This window comes from Struthio camelus, chromosome Z (genome assembly GCF_040807025.1).
Source record: "Struthio camelus isolate bStrCam1 chromosome Z, bStrCam1.hap1, whole genome shotgun sequence".
In the NCBI taxonomy this organism is placed as follows: Eukaryota; Metazoa; Chordata; class Aves; order Struthioniformes; family Struthionidae; genus Struthio; species Struthio camelus.
This window is the reverse complement of record NC_090982.1, coordinates 16,648,104-16,665,927: the sequence shown is the minus strand read 5'-3', so window position 1 is coordinate 16,665,927 and position 17,824 is coordinate 16,648,104. Positions and strand designations below refer to the sequence as shown.

At 41.6% G+C, this 17,824-nt stretch overlaps 1 protein-coding gene across 3 annotated transcripts; it reads right to left on the bottom strand.

Moving 5' to 3' along the window:
• Nucleotides 1–2,680: 2,680 nt before the first annotated feature.
• Nucleotides 2,681–17,790, bottom strand: INIP (INTS3 and NABP interacting protein). Of its 3 annotated transcripts, XM_068927842.1 has the most exons (7): nt 17,556–17,695; nt 16,879–17,071; nt 16,064–16,767; nt 15,717–15,804; nt 9,129–9,231; nt 6,803–6,893; nt 4,290–4,870 (listed from the first exon to the last, which is right to left on the bottom strand). In XM_068927842.1, the coding sequence occupies exons 4-7, from the start codon at nt 15,739–15,741 to the stop codon at nt 4,775–4,777; spliced, it is 315 nt and encodes a 104-aa protein (XP_068783943.1). In that variant the 5' UTR covers nt 15,742–15,804; nt 16,064–16,767; nt 16,879–17,071; nt 17,556–17,695; the 3' UTR covers nt 4,290–4,774. The 3 variants fall into 3 exon arrangements, with proteins under 3 accessions (XP_068783942.1, XP_068783943.1, XP_068783944.1); XM_068927841.1 differs by lacking the exon at nt 16,064–16,767 and having other exon boundaries at nt 2,681–4,870; nt 17,556–17,790; XM_068927843.1 differs by lacking the exon at nt 16,064–16,767 and having other exon boundaries at nt 16,879–17,045; nt 17,556–17,730.
• Between the last annotated feature and the right edge of the window lie 34 nt (nt 17,791–17,824).

Below are 17,824 nucleotides of genomic sequence, written 5' to 3'. Positions count from 1 at the left end.
TAAACGACCTCCAGCCTTTAAGGGACATAGCCAGGCTGACAGGCTGGCACAGAGATGATTCTCAGCATGAGCAAAGCTGTACCCAGCCACGTTCACAGAGATCACAACATAGAGCTTGCTTGTCTTGTGCTGGCTGCACATGCAGACAGAAGGAGGGTATAGCTATTTTAAATGACAGAAAACACATTAAAGCAAGTAGAAAGTTCCCAGCGAGTGACGTCAGCTCACGTGTAACTTCTTCCCACTAATCAGAGTTTCACGGGATATTTCATGTCCGGATGTAAGGTGCAAATCACGTCAGGAACTATTGATTAAATTTATACCAGCACTCCTAACAGAGCAGGGGAATAAAAATTCTAAAAACTGCAGATTAAAATCCTGCAGACACCACATGGGGACTCTTTTCAATAGGTCAGGCTGCTTGTGTTAAAGCTGAACATTTTCCTGAGGATAAAGTGGTGGAGAGAATATGACAGACTTTGTTATCTGAATATGGAAAACAAGTATGCAGAGGGAAAACTTGTTTAGTCGAAGAGCACAGACTTAAGAAGAAAGAAGCTGTGGTTAAGCAGTATTTTTAGTGCTTCGGTTTCTTGACAGTATAATTGTATCAGTCACTTAGCATCTGCTTGAGCTCCCTGTGTTTTAGTCCACCTTTTATACATCCTACCTACTTAGCATACAAGTTCCCTAGCACTGGGGGTAAATAACTTCCACAAACCTGACTTCACGTCTCTTCACAGAAATCCTGCTCTAGCAAGCCCAATCTGATAGGACCAAATAAGGCCTATCCCCATAAGGCAGTGTAGTGTAGGGAAAAAAGCAGCTGTCAATTATTTTTCCGGTGAGGTCAATATTTATTTTATATTTACACTTTAACTGGCTTTTAATAAGGTGAAAGGACAACTGAAGTTTGTGAAGTAGCTTTGCTGAGGCTTTATAGCATGGGACAAGTACTTCCTGAAACCTAACACAACATGACTGCCGCTAGAGTTACCGTTCAACGTTTAACGTGATCACACCCCTTGCGGGTGAGGCTGTAGTAGCGACAGTACTTTGGCAGCATGGAAAGGGTCCGTATCATTTCAGAGTCCTTGTATGTGCTAGATGTTGTGGTAAGAGCTTTGTGGAAGTTATTTTCTGCATACCAGGCAGGCCATGCTGGGCTATTTAGAAGCAAAATCTCTTTAAAAATGCCTTCCTGTTCAGGATCGAAACAGGGTTTAAAAGAGTACACTTGAAGAGGACTAGAACTTTAATGGTGAAATTTAACATTGGCCAGATGGAACATGTCATAGAACTGAAAGAGAGGGCAAAACCTTTGTAATGGCCAGATGATCAAGATCATAGTGATAATGATGCATGAGAAACATCTTTCTCGATTCCCTTCTCCAGAAAAACCCTACAACTGATAAACAGCTGGTAGTAAACTAGTGTTACAGGCATACACCATGCTCAGTCAAGAGTAGGTGGCAGGAGAAGATAGAATCGCACACATCTTAGAAGTAGCAGTAACCATTCTGTAATGCTGCACCCTGTAAATACTCATGTTTATCTCCAATTCCCTTAAGTAGCTACAGCCAGACAAAGAAGTGATAGAAACTGACCTGTAACTCAGAGTCCCTGTCAGGGAAGTAACTTAATCCACCTAGGAAATTCACCTAGGAAAATTTTTAGTCAAGGTGGAAGCTGCTTTTACTGCATGGATCCAGCACTCTAGTACTAGGGCCTGGCTCTATCACACTGATATCCATCTAGGGACTCTTGTGTGGCTTTTAAGCAGAAATGAGTGATACTACTGCAGGTGTGAGAGCCAAATCCACCACTATGGTAGTGTATATTGTAAGGCAAGTTCTGCCTGCTGTTTGGGTAAGTCCAGCAGGCAACTAAATTCTCTTGTGCTGCTGACAAGGTAGATTCTCCTAAACGCCCCAATGCGAGGTACATCTGAATTTGTTTGAAAGGATGTGAAGGGATTTCCTTTGTCCCACTTTTATTATAGCTGTTGACCTGATCTGGTGAAATTACAGCATCAGCTTCAAGAAAAACATTGCTTCTACCCCACTCTGCACCAAGAATCTGACTTGAGTAGTAAGGCTGACTACTATGGGAACAAATGAATTAAAATGATTATTGAAGGATTCTGTGTTACATATATTTAAGTATACAAGTCATCACTAGACTACAAGCCTTCCGGTTTTATGTGATCATGGTAGCAGGTACTGCCAGAAACAAGACACCTCAGCCATTTCCTGGTTAGGGTACATTGTAACTGCTACTCATTTGAATTTGAAAACGCAATGTTAGGAGGAGATAAGCGTTTGCTGAGATCATTATACAGAGACAGATTAACAGTTTTAATACTGATTAATAGCAGAGAAGAAAAGGTGAGTGCAGTCAGACAAATTGAGGCATGTGACACTAATTGCTCGAGTCTGTGGTTTACAGGACAGAAGCCTCCATACACAGCATTTGTGTCTTTGACAGTTAATTATAACTAGGATACTTCACCAAATCCCTCACGGTTCAACGCAATAGTTTTAAGCATTTTAACTCAAATATATTGCAGCAGCTGTGTCTTTTTTTTTCCCCCCTTGTGACTACATCCATCTTTGAGTCTAAAGTCCTGGACTTCCAAGAGCAGATCAGCCAATACCAGAGAAAAAACAACACACCCAGCTAGTTTAAGCTACTTTAATGGTGCAACTGTGGATTTATAAAGGAGAAGGGTCTTGACTGTGTCACTGCTCGGATCATATGCACTTTGTGCATTAACACAGAGATTCTAACTTTCAATTTGTTTACACAGAGGGGCTGTTTCCAGAGAAAGCTGACGGTCTTTGCTCACTTTTCTCAACTGTTAAAAGAAGCTCCTCTAACACGAAATGTCTAACCTATATTTTTAACTCGGCTATTAAACTAAAAATCTGTACTTCCTGATATATCTGCTTTACCTTCTTTGCCCTTCTTTGTTTCCAAGTTTGGACTGATTCACAGTTGCCTCTCACGCACACAGAGCTCAGGCCTGCTTATTCAACATCTCTACGATGCTCAGCTCACATTGCAGAACAATGAGTAGCTAGGGTGGCTTTACAGTAAAGCTGCCAATTAAAAAAAAAAAAAAGTAAGAGAGCTACACACTGCAAACCAGTAACAGAAGTGACAGTACTTTTCTACACTGCCCCCAAAAACCATAATCAAAACCATAATCATTCCCATGACTCTCAAAATCAGACCACAATCAAAAAGTACCTGATACGAGTAGTTCCTAATACAACTGCACATCTTTAAGTTCCATCAGGCCTACTCTACCAAATTCCTCTTCTTGAAGAGGCTTCAGCATGCCACAGCTTCTGCAATGGTCCTTACTGAAGTGAGGTAAACAAAACTGGTGGCATTTGCCTCACATCACCATTCTCTCAAAGAGACCTGCACTAATCTCTTGGTCCTTGCTCCGTTTTCTTACACAAGTTAGCAGTGCTAGTAGTTCAACAACCCTCACTGCATTGAGGCAAATGCCTGCAGAAAGAAATAGGGGACCTTGAAAGTCTCTGTGGAAATCCACTAATTGCCTCCTACACTCATTACATGCTGTCCATGCTTCTGAAATTATCTCTGCAACCCTGAAAACTACATGCAACAGTTACGGTTCCATAGAAGACAGCAAGCTCAGGCAAGCACCAATTTAATAGCTGCTTCTTGATGTCCGATTTTCACTAAAGTCCCCTTCTTCTCCTCGCTTCTTAAATCTTGTCTCCATGGGAAAAGTAATCAATATAATTGTACTACTATAATTGCACACCTAGAGCTATGGAGATACTAAGACTGTTTATGCAGGGATTTTTTTTTTTTTTTTTTTTATTAAAAGCTACTGTATACAGATTCTAAAATAATTTACCTTAAGACAACAGATTTTCTTTCAATATGGAACTGGAATTGGTTACCACAGTTGAAAATAGCACAGAAAAGAGGCAATAAACATGAAACACACTCGAAGTGTTGAAAACGACACAACTAGACAGATGACCTTTTGAACTGCATTATCCTTGTAGTTGCCCAGAGAAGTAAGAGGCTTCTTTGTTTTGTCCCTGAAAGGATGGTTTGAAACAAATTTTGCTTTTCTCCTACCTGGGTGACTTTAATTCATTCATAGTTAATAAAACAAAATTAGAGGCAGGCACATTGTATCTAAGGACTTCAGAAGACACGATATTGCTTCAACAGCAGCGTGCACCAGTACAGTTCCTGCATGCAGCAAAACAAAGTGATGATTTCAATAAATCCATGTCTGTTTTGAAGGATAAAAGTGACTTTGTAATCTTTAATTAAAGCCAAATACAGTACTTGGACACAATAAGGAGGCACACAAAAGCTGAGAAAAAGCACATCTCTTGACGATTCTGGTTGGGACGTTTACTTAAAGGAAGCACAGAAACGCAAATGAGAAGAGCGAGCACTATGCACTTTATGCACCACACATCCAGTCTTATCTCTGACTGTGAGCTGAGAAAGGAAAAGAAATACAGGACACAATCACTTTTGTACTCAGAAACACTGCTTTTTCATTGTTGCCTCTGATTTCCCCAGAAGGCAATCATATGAATCCAGAATAAAATAGGATTTAATATACAAAGGTAACAAAATTACAAGATCAGAAACTTTTCTTAAAATCGTCTCCTCAGCTGCTTTGACAAACCACTTCAAACAGCTTTGAGAGGTGACAGCTCTTGCTATGGACAAAATCAGACCTCGCACTTCTGAGAAATAACATTTCTCATTCTGCCTCAAGTCGAGGTAAGACAGGAAGAATAAGATTTCCAAATGCAGAGTCTTGAGTTATGAAGTATCCTGAGGAATGTGCGTGTGCGTGCTGGAAAGAGAGAAACATTTGTTAATGCATAACCCCCTACAGCATCAATAGAAGTCAAGGCTTTCTAGCTGCTCCAGCTTTAATAATTTATTTCTCCCAGCCTCTTCTCCAGCTCTGATAGCCAAACTCAAAACTAACATTTAAGATCAGACACATCTGAATAGGACCTATCAAAAGAATTAACCTGGCCATTCCCTGCCGCTACTTTTTTAGCGAGTCAGATGGAGGTGGGGAGAGTAAGTGAATTTCCCACCGTTTTCCCTCTCCAAGGCCCCATGCTTCTGCCTCTTTCAATAACGAAACTGCAGGCATTCCCAAGCAGATGACAGCTGCACGTATGATTGTGTGCCAGAACTGTGCATCAGCAGTGTCACACAACTTGGGGCTACATGCACAAATGCTATTCTGTGTCAGGAGTCTGGTCACATGGGACACCAGCCTTCTGCTCCTCTGATGTATATAAGTTTGTTCACCTGAGAAGGATGGCTGCAGCTTATACGGACCAAGAGGACCTCTGTAAAAGCCTAGGCAGCGCTTCCCAGTTCAAAGACTGGACTCCTACATTCCTTCCTCCCGCTACTAGGAAATAGCCAACGGAGTCCTAGCGGATGACAAACTGAACCTAAATCAGCAGTGTGCCGTTGCAGTGATAAAGGCTGCCAGCACAGTGGGCTGCATCACCAGCAGCATAGCCAGCTGAACAAGGGAAGCGATTATTGCCTTCTAATCAGCACTCATGAGACTGCATTTGGGATACAGCGTTCAGTTTTGGGCTCTCCACTGAGAGAGAAAAAATGCAGGGAGTCCAATGGAGGACCCACAGAGATGTTTGGGGGCTGGGGTCCTTAATGTCTAAGGAGATGCTGAGAAAACTGAGCATGTTTAGTCTGAAGAAAAGGCTCAGAGGATACCTTATGCTGTCTTCAACTACTTAAGAAGAAGGTATAGAGAAGACAGAGTCAGACTCTTCTCAGAAGAGCACAGGAAAAGAAAAAGAGGTCAGGGTAACAAGGTGCAACAGAGGAAATCCCAGTTAGATGTAAATAAAAGATTTGCACTGTGAGAGTGGTTAAGAACTGAACTAGCTGCCCAGAAAGGTGGTGAACACATCCTTGGAGAACTTCAGAACTCAACTGGACCACGCCCTGAACAACATGATCTAACTCTGTAGTTAGTCACGCTTTGAGCGGGACACTGCACGAGACACGTCCAGAGGGTCCTTCCAGCCTAAAACATTGTGTGATCAACATGTGGGACTTCACTCCTGCTCCCGTTCATTTTAGCAGAAGCAATCTGGGGCCTTTACCGGCTAACACAAACAACACAAGGCACAGGAGACACAAACAAAGCAAGTAGGGCAAGGATCTCAACTGTTTTCCCGTGCCTTTGTGCTCTGCTCAAGTCACTATGCCTAGGACGCCAAGACGACAGCTGGCCAGGTACTGGCTTTCCTGCTCAATTTCGAATTTCGGCACTGAAACCAACCTCACCTGACATATGCAAGATAGCAACAAACAGGATCCTGCAAATGCACAGCTAAGTCTTCCAAATCTTCTGCCTCTGTCACTCATAACTGCAGGGTATTTACTTGGCATCTATTCAGATCCAAGCAAGGTAAGCACTGTGGATAGCTCTCCCTACACGTTATGAGACGTTCAGAAGTCTAATGAAACTGACTTGACAGAAACATATAGCACAGCTATAATTATACTGTAAGGAACTTTCCCACAATCAGGTTGACGAAGAACGAGGTCATAGACTTGGCTCGCATCGTAACAGAAGAAGAAACTTAATTTGTGACATATACAGAAATGTAAGAAGCCTAACTTCTGAAAGAGTTTTCCAATTTGTTCTAGGTGCAGGGCTACTCTCTGAAGGGATGCGCATCTAGAACAGAGCCAAGCTATACTGAACTTTACTTTGTCAACTTACCTGCAGCGCAGCCTTCTGCTGTGCTGCAATGTGCTGTTGCTCAGCATGATCGCGGAAATCCTTGTTCAGCGGTGATCTTGCAAGTGCAATGCTGCAAGAAAGAATGGTACCATGAGTACGATGTCAGAACTCTAGCAATTTTTAGAACAATAGCTTTGTATTTTCACCCTTACTACCCAGTGACTCTCCTAAGTAACTGTGATAAAAATAAAGCACTCAGAGCTCCACAGTCTTCATCACAAGAAGTTCAGTTGTCCGGCAGAGGGCTGCAGACTACTGCCTTTGTTAAAATAATTTCTTATTGATACATAATCTAAATAAAGATGCCCTGATGACAGAAAGCCTAAAATTGATTTTGCCGACGTATCTCAGTGCAGCATATGTTATCCTTCAACTTAATAACTCTAAATAGCTTTTCTTGCCTTTTATGGCTAAAGAATTGTCCACCATGTTAACCAAAGAAAAAAGAAATACAAAGCGGCTGATGTTAGTACTCTGGATAGGAAAGACGAGCTGTTATCCTTCAAATAAAAATTAATGAACACCACCAGAGTTGTACTGCAATGCGACTGACAACCATGGCTGAAATAAGACTCTGAAGACAGGCAGCCAAAGTCCAACCCTTCTGGCATACAGACAACAGTACGAAAAAGTATCTCGAACAAGGGATCCAAGGAAACTCATCACCTGAGCTTTCTCAGCAGCTCCAAAGCCAACTGCTGAGTTAGTAACTCAGGCTTTCAAAAGCAATGATTCTCATTATAAGACCTTTAGTCAAAGGTACACCCAGGTGAATATTAAAAGCTTAGTAACAAATCTCTGAATAGAAAGTTTTGTTATATTAAGATAAACTTCACTGCTGGAGAAAAGGACCACTCAGTTCTTTTAAAGCATAGTATTTACAGTTATTTTGAAGGTATTTGTTTTGTGTTTTGCATTGAATTGTCTACCCTCAGAATTTTCAATGAGTTTTGCGTATAATCTTAAGACTGTCAGAAACTTACACTTTTCAGGACCATTCTTGTGTTCTTAGGCAGATTTCTGTACAAGAAGGATGGAGATAGTTCACTTATTCCCCCGTAAGTAGCCCATGCCACCATTTTGCTTTACTTGGATCAAACTTTTTGCTGCTGAACTTGCAGAATCTCTGTGGTCTTGCTTCTGACCATTCTGGAGTCTAAAACCTTTGGCACAACATCCCCGCCACATAACTGTCATTTGCTCAAAAACCATGTGTCAGCCCTCCAGGCCCACAACTGTTTGGCTGCTTCTTTGTGCGTTTCTTTCCTTCCCCTTCAAAATTAGTAAGTTGCAATTCTGTGCGCTAGAAGTGAGTCTGTTCCTTAAAGAAAATAAACCAAATGAGTACTCATAGAAACTCTGCTAGTCTTGCAGTGAAGTATGAAAGCACTGTTGCCAGGAGTCATGGGCTATACAAATTAGTATGAGTATTTATCCCCTTCTGTAATCAATAATTGTGCTTGAGTAATACCTTGCACACAGAGTCAGTTAGGGATCTAATTTCGTTGATTTCAAATATTCCTCTCTTTGGACAGTAAGATGACGACAAAGGTGGCCTAGAATCTCTTTTAAAAAAAGAGGTAAAAGCAGACTGTTTAAAATAAATAACTCTTCTACAGATTCTGTATGTAACACACTGCATCTAGAACACGGCATCGCCCTCAATTCACGCTAGTCCACTGTAAGTTAGTGTGATTCTAGTTACTATTATATGACAAAAATACAAACCCTTTTGTCTTAAATGGAAGACATCCCAATGACAGCTCCAAAATTCAAATTAGATCATCACGTCTCGTGACGTAGAACTATCCTTCTAACATGATGTCTTTTATAAAAACATATGCAGTAATAGAAACTGGCTTTGTCTTGCATGCAGGCAATTTCAGGGAGAATGTAGTAATTTACTCCCTTCCGTAAGTATTCTTCACTAAACATACAGCATCCCTGAAATCAACGGTCTGTTATCTACGTTCCTCAGAGCATTTTACCTTAATAATGAAATGCTTTCTCGGGGCCTGCTCCCCAGTTCCCAAGATAGACTTTTATGCATGTAAGTAAGCATATCTGTTTTTCCCTCTCCCAAATGAAAAATATGTAACCCAAATTCAGAAGCAGTAAACAATTCTAAATACAAATACATTCTGATTATGTAAAGTCTCTCTGACTCGTTATTGAGGATAGTCAGCACATACTTCTGGTAAGTGTTTACACACATTTATGTTTACAGCTTACTTATTAGGAAAAAAAACGTTTTTTTATTTGTTTAAACCAGCAATGTCCATACAGGTATAAGAACATAAAGTACCTGGCTCCCGGGTGATTTGTAGAAGATTGGTTTTGCATAAGTAACTTTCTCTTCTCCTTGTCTAGTTCTGCCAGGATTGCAACTCTATTTTTATTCTGGAAACCTGGTAAGAATTACAGAAAAATATTAGAGAGATGTGCTTTATTTCTGTGGGCCAACTCTAACCCGGCAGTATTAGTCTCTGCACAATATGACATTATGATGAATATATTAATCTTCAAAACTTTGCACCAATCTGAAAGGCTATTCCGATATCGGTTTTATTTTGCAGCTTCTCATTTTACAATATGAAATAGCTTCCTTAAGCGATCATACATCCTAATGCATTTTAAAATATAGTCTGCTATCTGAAGTTAGGTCTCCCCACTTCCCAAGCCAGCTTTGGTGCTATAGGCAAGGCATATGGTCAAATATTTGCCTTTCAGTGAAAAAATAAAACTTATCAGGTTCTAGATATAAAATACAGTCATTAAAACTACAGCTGAATGATAACAGATGACTATATTCACAGGATATAATTCCTTATGCCAGTAAACTCAAACTATAGCACAAGTTTTGCATACGTAACAAGTAAGATCAAGACCACCAAAAAGCTCGTCTATGTGCTTATCCATAAATACAAATACAATCTTTCACTCAAATCCATGCAGAAAAGTTTAAATTTTAATGTAGGATAGGACAGACACTCTATCCCTGCGCTGAGTTTGAAGTAGGACTGCAGGGCTGGGATACAGAAGCAAAATTATAGCGTCTGGGCATAAAATGAGAACGTGGCCATTAATTGTTTCATATACCGTTCTCTGGAATCAGAAAGGGATTTTCAATACTGAAGAAGGGGCTGGGAACTAGTATTCCTGAGCGAGCTTGGAAAACACCTAAAATGGATGCCGTTTATGTATTTTCACAGTTGTCTTCTCAAAGACAATTGTACTCTGTACAAATGAGAATGGGGCAGAACTGCTGTGCATAAACAGGAATTACATGGACAAAGATCTCACTGTATCTTTAACGCTAACTATTTTGTGGCTACCAAATAAACCAGATATACAAACCCCTCCTGCTGCCCAGCGTGCCACAGACAGCACAACTGTGGAACACAGCTACAGGCTGATGTATTACTAAGGTCCCTCCTCAGGTCAAGAGGACAGAAACTTTTTTCTGATTTGCAGCTAGTTTCTAAATACACTCAAGCCACTACTCTGTCCTAAAGAGAAGACTTTACTTTGAATGTATTTATTTCCTCAGTGTGAAAGTCAGGGTTGTTTCCACTGGACACTGTGTTGCTTCCCGTCACCTTGAGTGCTGTGCTTTAATAACGGCAATCAAAAACGGTAGCTGACGTGCTATTAAATAGGCCAGTGTGAATAACTCTTAAGCGGGAACAATAGCATCTTTTGTAAAATTATTTTCAATTTATTTACAGTAGCTGCACTTAAGTTTCCTTCCTTCTGAGGTCTTCCATTGCTGCTCTATTACATAACCCAATATTAATTTGTCAGCATGGCTCAATCAAGGAAACAATTTTATATAAATTTCCTGCCCTAGATAACAATTTACATCCTTACTGCCTTGCTATCAAATCCTCACCTTCTCCTATGTCTAATAGGCACAGCACTGAGCCACAGTGTCTGCTGCTCCTTACTTTCTTCGAAGGAGCTGAGTCGCTTGATTATACTTTACTGTATCTTTATGCAAGATCATTCACGATCATTTGTACCTTTGTTGGCAGATTTTTCATTAAACTTCATTAATTACTATTTTCCTGTTTGTTAATTTCTCCTTCTCAAAATGCATTAGTTCTGTTTAGAACAAGAAATTCATTTTGAAAATGTATTGCTTCACAGTTCTTCATAATTTCTCTACCTTGTAGGTATTCTTTTTTTTTTTAAACCCCAGATTTTGTAATCAGTTTAAAAATGTACTCATAGGTATGTTAAAACACAGGTGATTTCTGTGAGTGTCCGTTATAACCTAAGATATTCGTATTTGCTCAGACTAAATCTCAAGAGAAATAAAAATGAATATACAAAGTTGTACTTTACTTCATCTATTTATCCGACTCCAAACTCCAGAGTGTATCTGCAACAGCGCACGTTTTTAATAAAGAACACCACCTTGTTGAGAAGCTCTTTGGTGAATGTATGCTTTAAGACATATGGAGGCAGAGACACATTGCGAAAAAACTAAAAAATCAATACTTCTGAATGCAGCTGCCCCAGACCTTCCTTTTTGGTAAATTCTGGAGACCGTGTGGTAATAGAGAGACTACTGAAGTATCTCTAAGAGGGCCTTTGCTACAGTCATCTACATAGTGTCCAGCCAGAAAGCTTATAACTTGATACATTACTCAATAGCCTTCTGCTAGTGCTTGTTTATCCTGAAAAGGCATAAATCAAAATCCGTGCTTTAAGTCAGACCTTATGGGGGCTGAGGAAAGAAAAAGGAGATACATTTTTTCATTTATGCTATTGATAGCTAACAAATAAAGACTAGATGTGTTTACATTTACCAGGAAGCAGATGGTATGATTCAGTAAGCTTTGAGATATATGTAAGGAAAAAAAAAAAAAAAGCTATTTTTAAACTGATTAGAGGTACTTTTACACCTTTTAATAACTGTACAAAACTACCACAATCTTCCATAACAGGGACGTGTTAAAAAAAAAAAAAACCCTCCTCAGAGACCCGATTCACAGCTGAAAAGCAGCATATAGATTTTCAAACAAAGCAACTTCGTAACGAAGTGCTTTGAGTTTAAACTCTTGTGATGGGGTAGAACTGCATTACTGTTTGGAGTGTCAGCGTTTAGAGCACTTGACTTCACGAGTGTTCTCTCCGCTTTGCGAACAGAGGAGCCCTAAAGCAGAACGACCTGTTCAAGACAGCTAAAGAAAATAATGGCAGCATTAGATATCACATCCAAGACCTGGATCCCAAGATTATTCTCCTAAGGTACTAGGATCAAGATATCTAGTGTTTAAGTGTGTCCTTTTTGATACTTGCATTTCTGATATCAAGCACGGAATTGTGTGCTCTGTGCAGGACCTAAGAGTTTACTTGCACTAGTGTTTTTCCATGTGAAAGGCATGACAATATGAAAGGCCAAAGCCCCACCAAGCAATGCTCATGTCTAAGAGGTCGCAACAGGCTTCACTCTTACCATACACACCTAACCCGATTGCCCCACCTCTTCGCGACAGTTAGTTCTACCAACTGATTCAGCATGGCCAAACCCAGCATTTCCTTTATCTGCTTTGAAATTCTTGTTTTTCCATCTCTTACCTTTCACCTGAACTGTTAGTCACTTCAAATTCAATGCATGCATTTAAGTCTTTTTTTTTTTTTTAAGATGCATTATTTCTCATTTGCCAATACACATTGGCGTGACAGGAAAGACCTCAAATCGCTTTCAAGACACACTTCTGCTTTAAGAAATGGTGACAAATCTGGATGCCCCCTCTAAGTTCTGCCTCCATGCATTAAAAGGCACTGTCACCACACACATTGCCTGCTGAATTCAGAAAGCGTTTCACAGCAATTTCTTTACTCAAGTACATGCTCGCAGAAATGATAGCCTTCATTAAGTGAAACAGCAAACTCTGAAAAAGCAGAATCTGAAGAGGCTATTAATCACATACTGCTCAGGGAAAAAAGGTGCAATAACTCTATTCTGATTTTCTAATTTGCTTATGACTACTAGCATCAAAGTATCATCTAGCCATCTGCTACATAGCAGTACTTTTAATTCACATTTTGATATGTTCTTACATGCGTTGTGTAGCAGCGAAGCAAAAGATATATTAGCAACTCAATTAATTTGAATTGTTAAAGGATATATTAAAATTTACCTGTCCCTCCTGACAATAACTACATGCATAGGTGAATGTAAGCCACCGCTGCTTTACGAGTACAAAATTTTCCAGGGAACGTTAAGAGATTCACTACAGCCCTCAAGCACTAAGCTTGCACATAGAACAGATTTAAATGCAGACAGCAGCAGGGTTTGTAGATGATTACAGCTTTCAATGCCAAACAGCATTTTTAACAGAACGCTAAATCCACCTGCTCAGACTGTGTTATGTGAATGTGCTCATATACTTTTAGGCCAAAAGGATAAACAGCCACTAGGACAGAAAGAAGAGACCTTGTAGAACTGCTACGTCGTCAAGCTTGTAATTCTGCACTTATTTCAAAAATTTGTTTCTTCCAATGTACAATAACTTTTGTTTTGGGAAACTCTGGTCCTTTCTGAAGCAGGAAACATACTTCTTCCATCTGTGGGGACCTAAAGGAAAAGTGCCTTCTTGAGCACAATCATGCTTCGTGTATTTCAGGAGAGCTTCCTCTAGGCAAGCTCACACATGTAGTCTTTCATTTTTAACAGGCAAGGTATACTTTGCTCTTGCTATGGGCAAAGCAACTACAACAGCAGCCTTGTTAAGGCACATTGTAGAAGTGCTGTGAAGAACTACTCCTGCAGAAGTAGTGTTATTACCCAACACTTTGACATAGTTGCTTTAGTTTAGTTCTTTTTCCACTGAAGTGGACCACTGTGGTCTATGAAACTCATCTTGTGGATAATATGCATCATCTTTTTTTTTTTTTTTTTTTTTAAATACTGTTGAGTGCAGTTGGTTTCATGTGGTATTAAGGCCTTCAAGTAAGGCTTTCAAACAATTCTGTTTGGTTTCACTGCACTCCTACACAGCTCATCACTGAAAGTTTAATAAAAGCAGTGCTTTCAGAACAAAGTCCAATGAAAACGAACTAAAGGAAACGCAGTCAGCAAAATCTTAACCTCTAATAGTACAAGCTTGCTGTACTAGGCGACTGAATCAAGCCCTACTAAGAAAATACCAACTGATGATTAAAGGGAAAGAAACAACCCACAGCAAAAACATTCTGAGTGCAGTTAACCTGTGCAGAAGACCAATTTTTAACACTCCGTTATAGATAAATTAGAAAAAGTTCTGCCATTCATAGCCCTTCCAGTCAGTGTTTCAGTAAACCCCTATTCCTTTAGTCCAGGAAGAAGGAAATCACCAAATAACTTGCTTGAACTACACCAACATGTGTGCCATGCAACAAGCTGAACATGCAATATTCGTTTCCTTTATCTTCACTATTAGACTCCACCTAGGCTTGAAGACTTCGACCAGGAAGATGGACGGGGTGCTTGAACTGTTCCTCCTAATTACCTCTTTTTTTTTTTTTTCCTCTCAGGTGTATTATTTATAGGGTCACAGGCTTATGAGAGTGGTTAAAATTCACAGGGTTTCTTGCCTGCTTTGTGCAAATAATTTTCCTATCGTAATTGTTCAACTCCTTTGGTAAGTCTCTAGGGGACATCTCAAAGCACAGAAATGGATTCCAATACTCTGTTAAAGTAAAAGCCTCTGGAATTTTGGGGGAAGAAAGCCTAAGGCTAGCCACCCCGACACTTGTCCGTAGATTCACATATTTCAGAAAAAGTAGCCTTTAACCTCCTATGGCAACATTCTAGACCTACTATTCTGACCTACTATTCACAGACTAAAGCAGGATTTACCACTGTGTAACAGATTCGCAAAGAGACGACCACCTGCAATCTGCAGCATTTGCCCTCAGCACTTTTGTAGAAGGCCAATGACCTTTCCATAACTATGTTCTTTTGGCCAACAAGCAAGTACAGTCAGTATCTTGAATCCATCAGATTTCTTCCATGCTTGTTTTGAAAGCAGGGAAGAAAAATAGTGAGCTGGTACCCCTTCAAAGTGGCTGCACTTCAGAATTAATTATACCCATCCTTGGGAGACTGCTTTCCTGGGCAAAAATTTTCACACGTCAAAGTATATGAAGACGTTACAAGTTTTTGGGAAACTGAACTCTGGATTCATTTCTTGCAACACGTGAGGAACCACACCTAGGAAGCTTCCTTCCCCCAGCTTTTGCACAGGGAAAGAGACAAACCTCAGTTTGAGTAAGATTTCCACAAAGCACCTCCAGAGGGCAATCTAAGTCTCTTAATTTACTGTATGACCCCAGTCCCTCAGCTCCTTCTAATTCAAGTTTCTGTTAGATAGAAACATTTCTACATCTCCAATGATTTTAAGGATGCAATTCCATGGGCAGATGCCCCATCATGCAGATAAACATTTCAAAGGAGTTAGCGCTACAGTTTCATTTAGGTTTTCCTCCTAGGCTCGGCCACTTGAAATCTACTCTTGACAGCTAACACTGCCCTGTTCTTCTTGCTCCCTTCATGGGACAGAACGTATTAGACTTCTAGGTGTTCTCTGATGCTTCGCACAACAGCGGCATGTCACATTCAATGCTGAGCACCGTGAGTTTTGGGAATACATTCTAGGAAACAGCCAAATAACTTGAGTATGAAGGACTGTACAGTAACCCTGAGCTCCTGGGGTCACCATTGGTCTTTGACAGTCATTTAGCCTGTGTGTGTCTTGTCCTAGCTTGCTTACATTTTGCTACTTTGTGCTGCAATTTTCTGCTGCTTCCCCTTTTTCCTCTTCTTACAAACCAAACTTGTAGTCTCAGTGACCACACTGAGATTTTGCTCATCCCTTTGAATACCTAAATCAAAACTTACCTTGTCCTGAAGGATTTGCTGCCATCCTTCAGATTTCAGACCTAGTTTTATTCAGCTGCAGTACAAATTTTTAACCTCCCACAAGTATCTGTAAAATAGACACAAGATAACACATTCCTTTTTAAGGAAAGCTTGGATTTGTTCTATTATAGAATTCATAATTGCGCCAACTGTTACAAGGCATAAATCAAACGCAATATACGTGTTATTTACAATATTTAATGCTATTTATACCGTTCTGATTGAAATTTGTTAGCTTAAGATATCAAGAGTTGTGATCAATTCTTTTTCACGTTCTCTTAATAACTTATGGATAGCTTTTAAGACTATACTAGAGTCATACATACCTTATCAGAATTTTTGCTGTTTCCAAGTACGTCAGATTACATTAAACCACTAAACCTCTTAGATGCTAAAGGCCTGAAAACTCAAAACGGGCTCTGACTCAGGAACATTGGTTATTCCGGTACAGGCGACTTAAATTCCAGCTACTGAACCTGCTCTGCTGAAGGTTATTGTTCTCACAGTTATGAGTAGAGAAAAAAGAATGCACCTGCTCCTCAGCTGCTGGGCTTTAAAGCCTAGTAGGTCACTTCAGACCACCATTGCTGCTTACAGTAATGTTCTGGGCTGTGATGTGCAGTGGTAAAGGGCTCCACTTCAGCTGGAGAGGGAGGGATGAGAACACTAAGTCCAGGAGGACACGTGAATCAGAACTGTCACTCAGATATCAACATGAGACCAGGAAAAGACTATACCCTAAAATTCAGTATAGTTTAGTATACAGAAAAATGGGCCTCTAAGTACTAACATTAGTGCAAAGAAACATTAACTGGCAGGCACTCAGTAACTGAGCTATGTAATTTGTGTAGTATGAAGAACATTTACACTGCTCAGAATATACTTCTCAAAGTAGAACGGCCTGAGCTGCTTGTCTAAGATGAGACTCTTCCTGCAGCATCTAAAGCGTTGGCTCTGCAAATCCTCACGTTGGGTTCAGTGCTGACTGCCTGATGCCACAGCAGTGACACCACTCCCAGGCAAGAAGCATCTGAAAAGACCAGGCATCATGCTCTGCACCTCTGTCACTGGTGCAGCTCTACCAAAGACAGCAAAGACCACAGGCTCTTACAGACAAGAGCCGGGTCCCCCACAGCCTCACCTGCCGGACAGAGGCCTCGTGGAAGGATTCAACAACTGCCTCCACGCCGCTGCTCTCCAAGAAAGATGTGGCAGGAAGTGCCTCTAAGGCAAGAGTCTTGTACTGCACGGAGACCCCAGGGAGCTGGGTAACGGGACTGCAGGACAACGCTCAGGCTGGGTGTCTACCTGAAGGTGGGAGGCAAGGAACCCCACTGGAGGGGAGAGAGCAGAGGAGAGATGGAGGGGAAAAACCAAGCACACACCACCCTCCAGTCACAGCCACCCAGGTGTGGGAACGGGCTCTTGTACCCCACCCTCCCCCTCCTTTACCCCCTACACCTGCGGGGAATGGGCTCGCCCTCCCCCTCCTCCTTCTCCTCCCCTACACCTGCGGGGAATGGGCTCGCCCTCCCCCTCCTCCTTCTCCTCCCCTACACCTGCGGGGAATGGGCTCGCCCTCCCCCCCCTACACCTGCGGGGAATGGGCTCGCCCTCCTCCTCCCCCTCCTCCTTCTCCTTCCCCACACCTGCGCAGAATGGGCTCGCCCTCCCTGTCCTCCCCCCTACACCTGCGGGGAATGGGCTCGCCCTCCCCCTTCTCCCCTCTCCCACACCTGCGCAGAATGGGCTCGCCCCCTCCCTCCCTCCCCCCCACAGCCCGGCTAACTGACGACCATCTCCCCCCCACGCCCCCACCTCGGCAGTGAACTCATGGCAGTCGCTCCCCCTCGCTCATGACGCGCACCGCACGCGACGGCAGCCCCCTCCCGGCTTTTCTTTCCCGGGCGACGCAGAAACGCGTCATGGCGGCTAATTGAGGAAGCGGCGGGGCGGGCAGCAGCCGGTGACAGCGGCGGAAGCTTCGTTGTTTGACAGACAGTTAGAAGAGCCAATCCGCTTCCGGAGGGGCGAGGCGTCCCCGCCCCGCCCCGCCCCGCTGTGGAGCCGCCTCTGGTTTCTAGGCA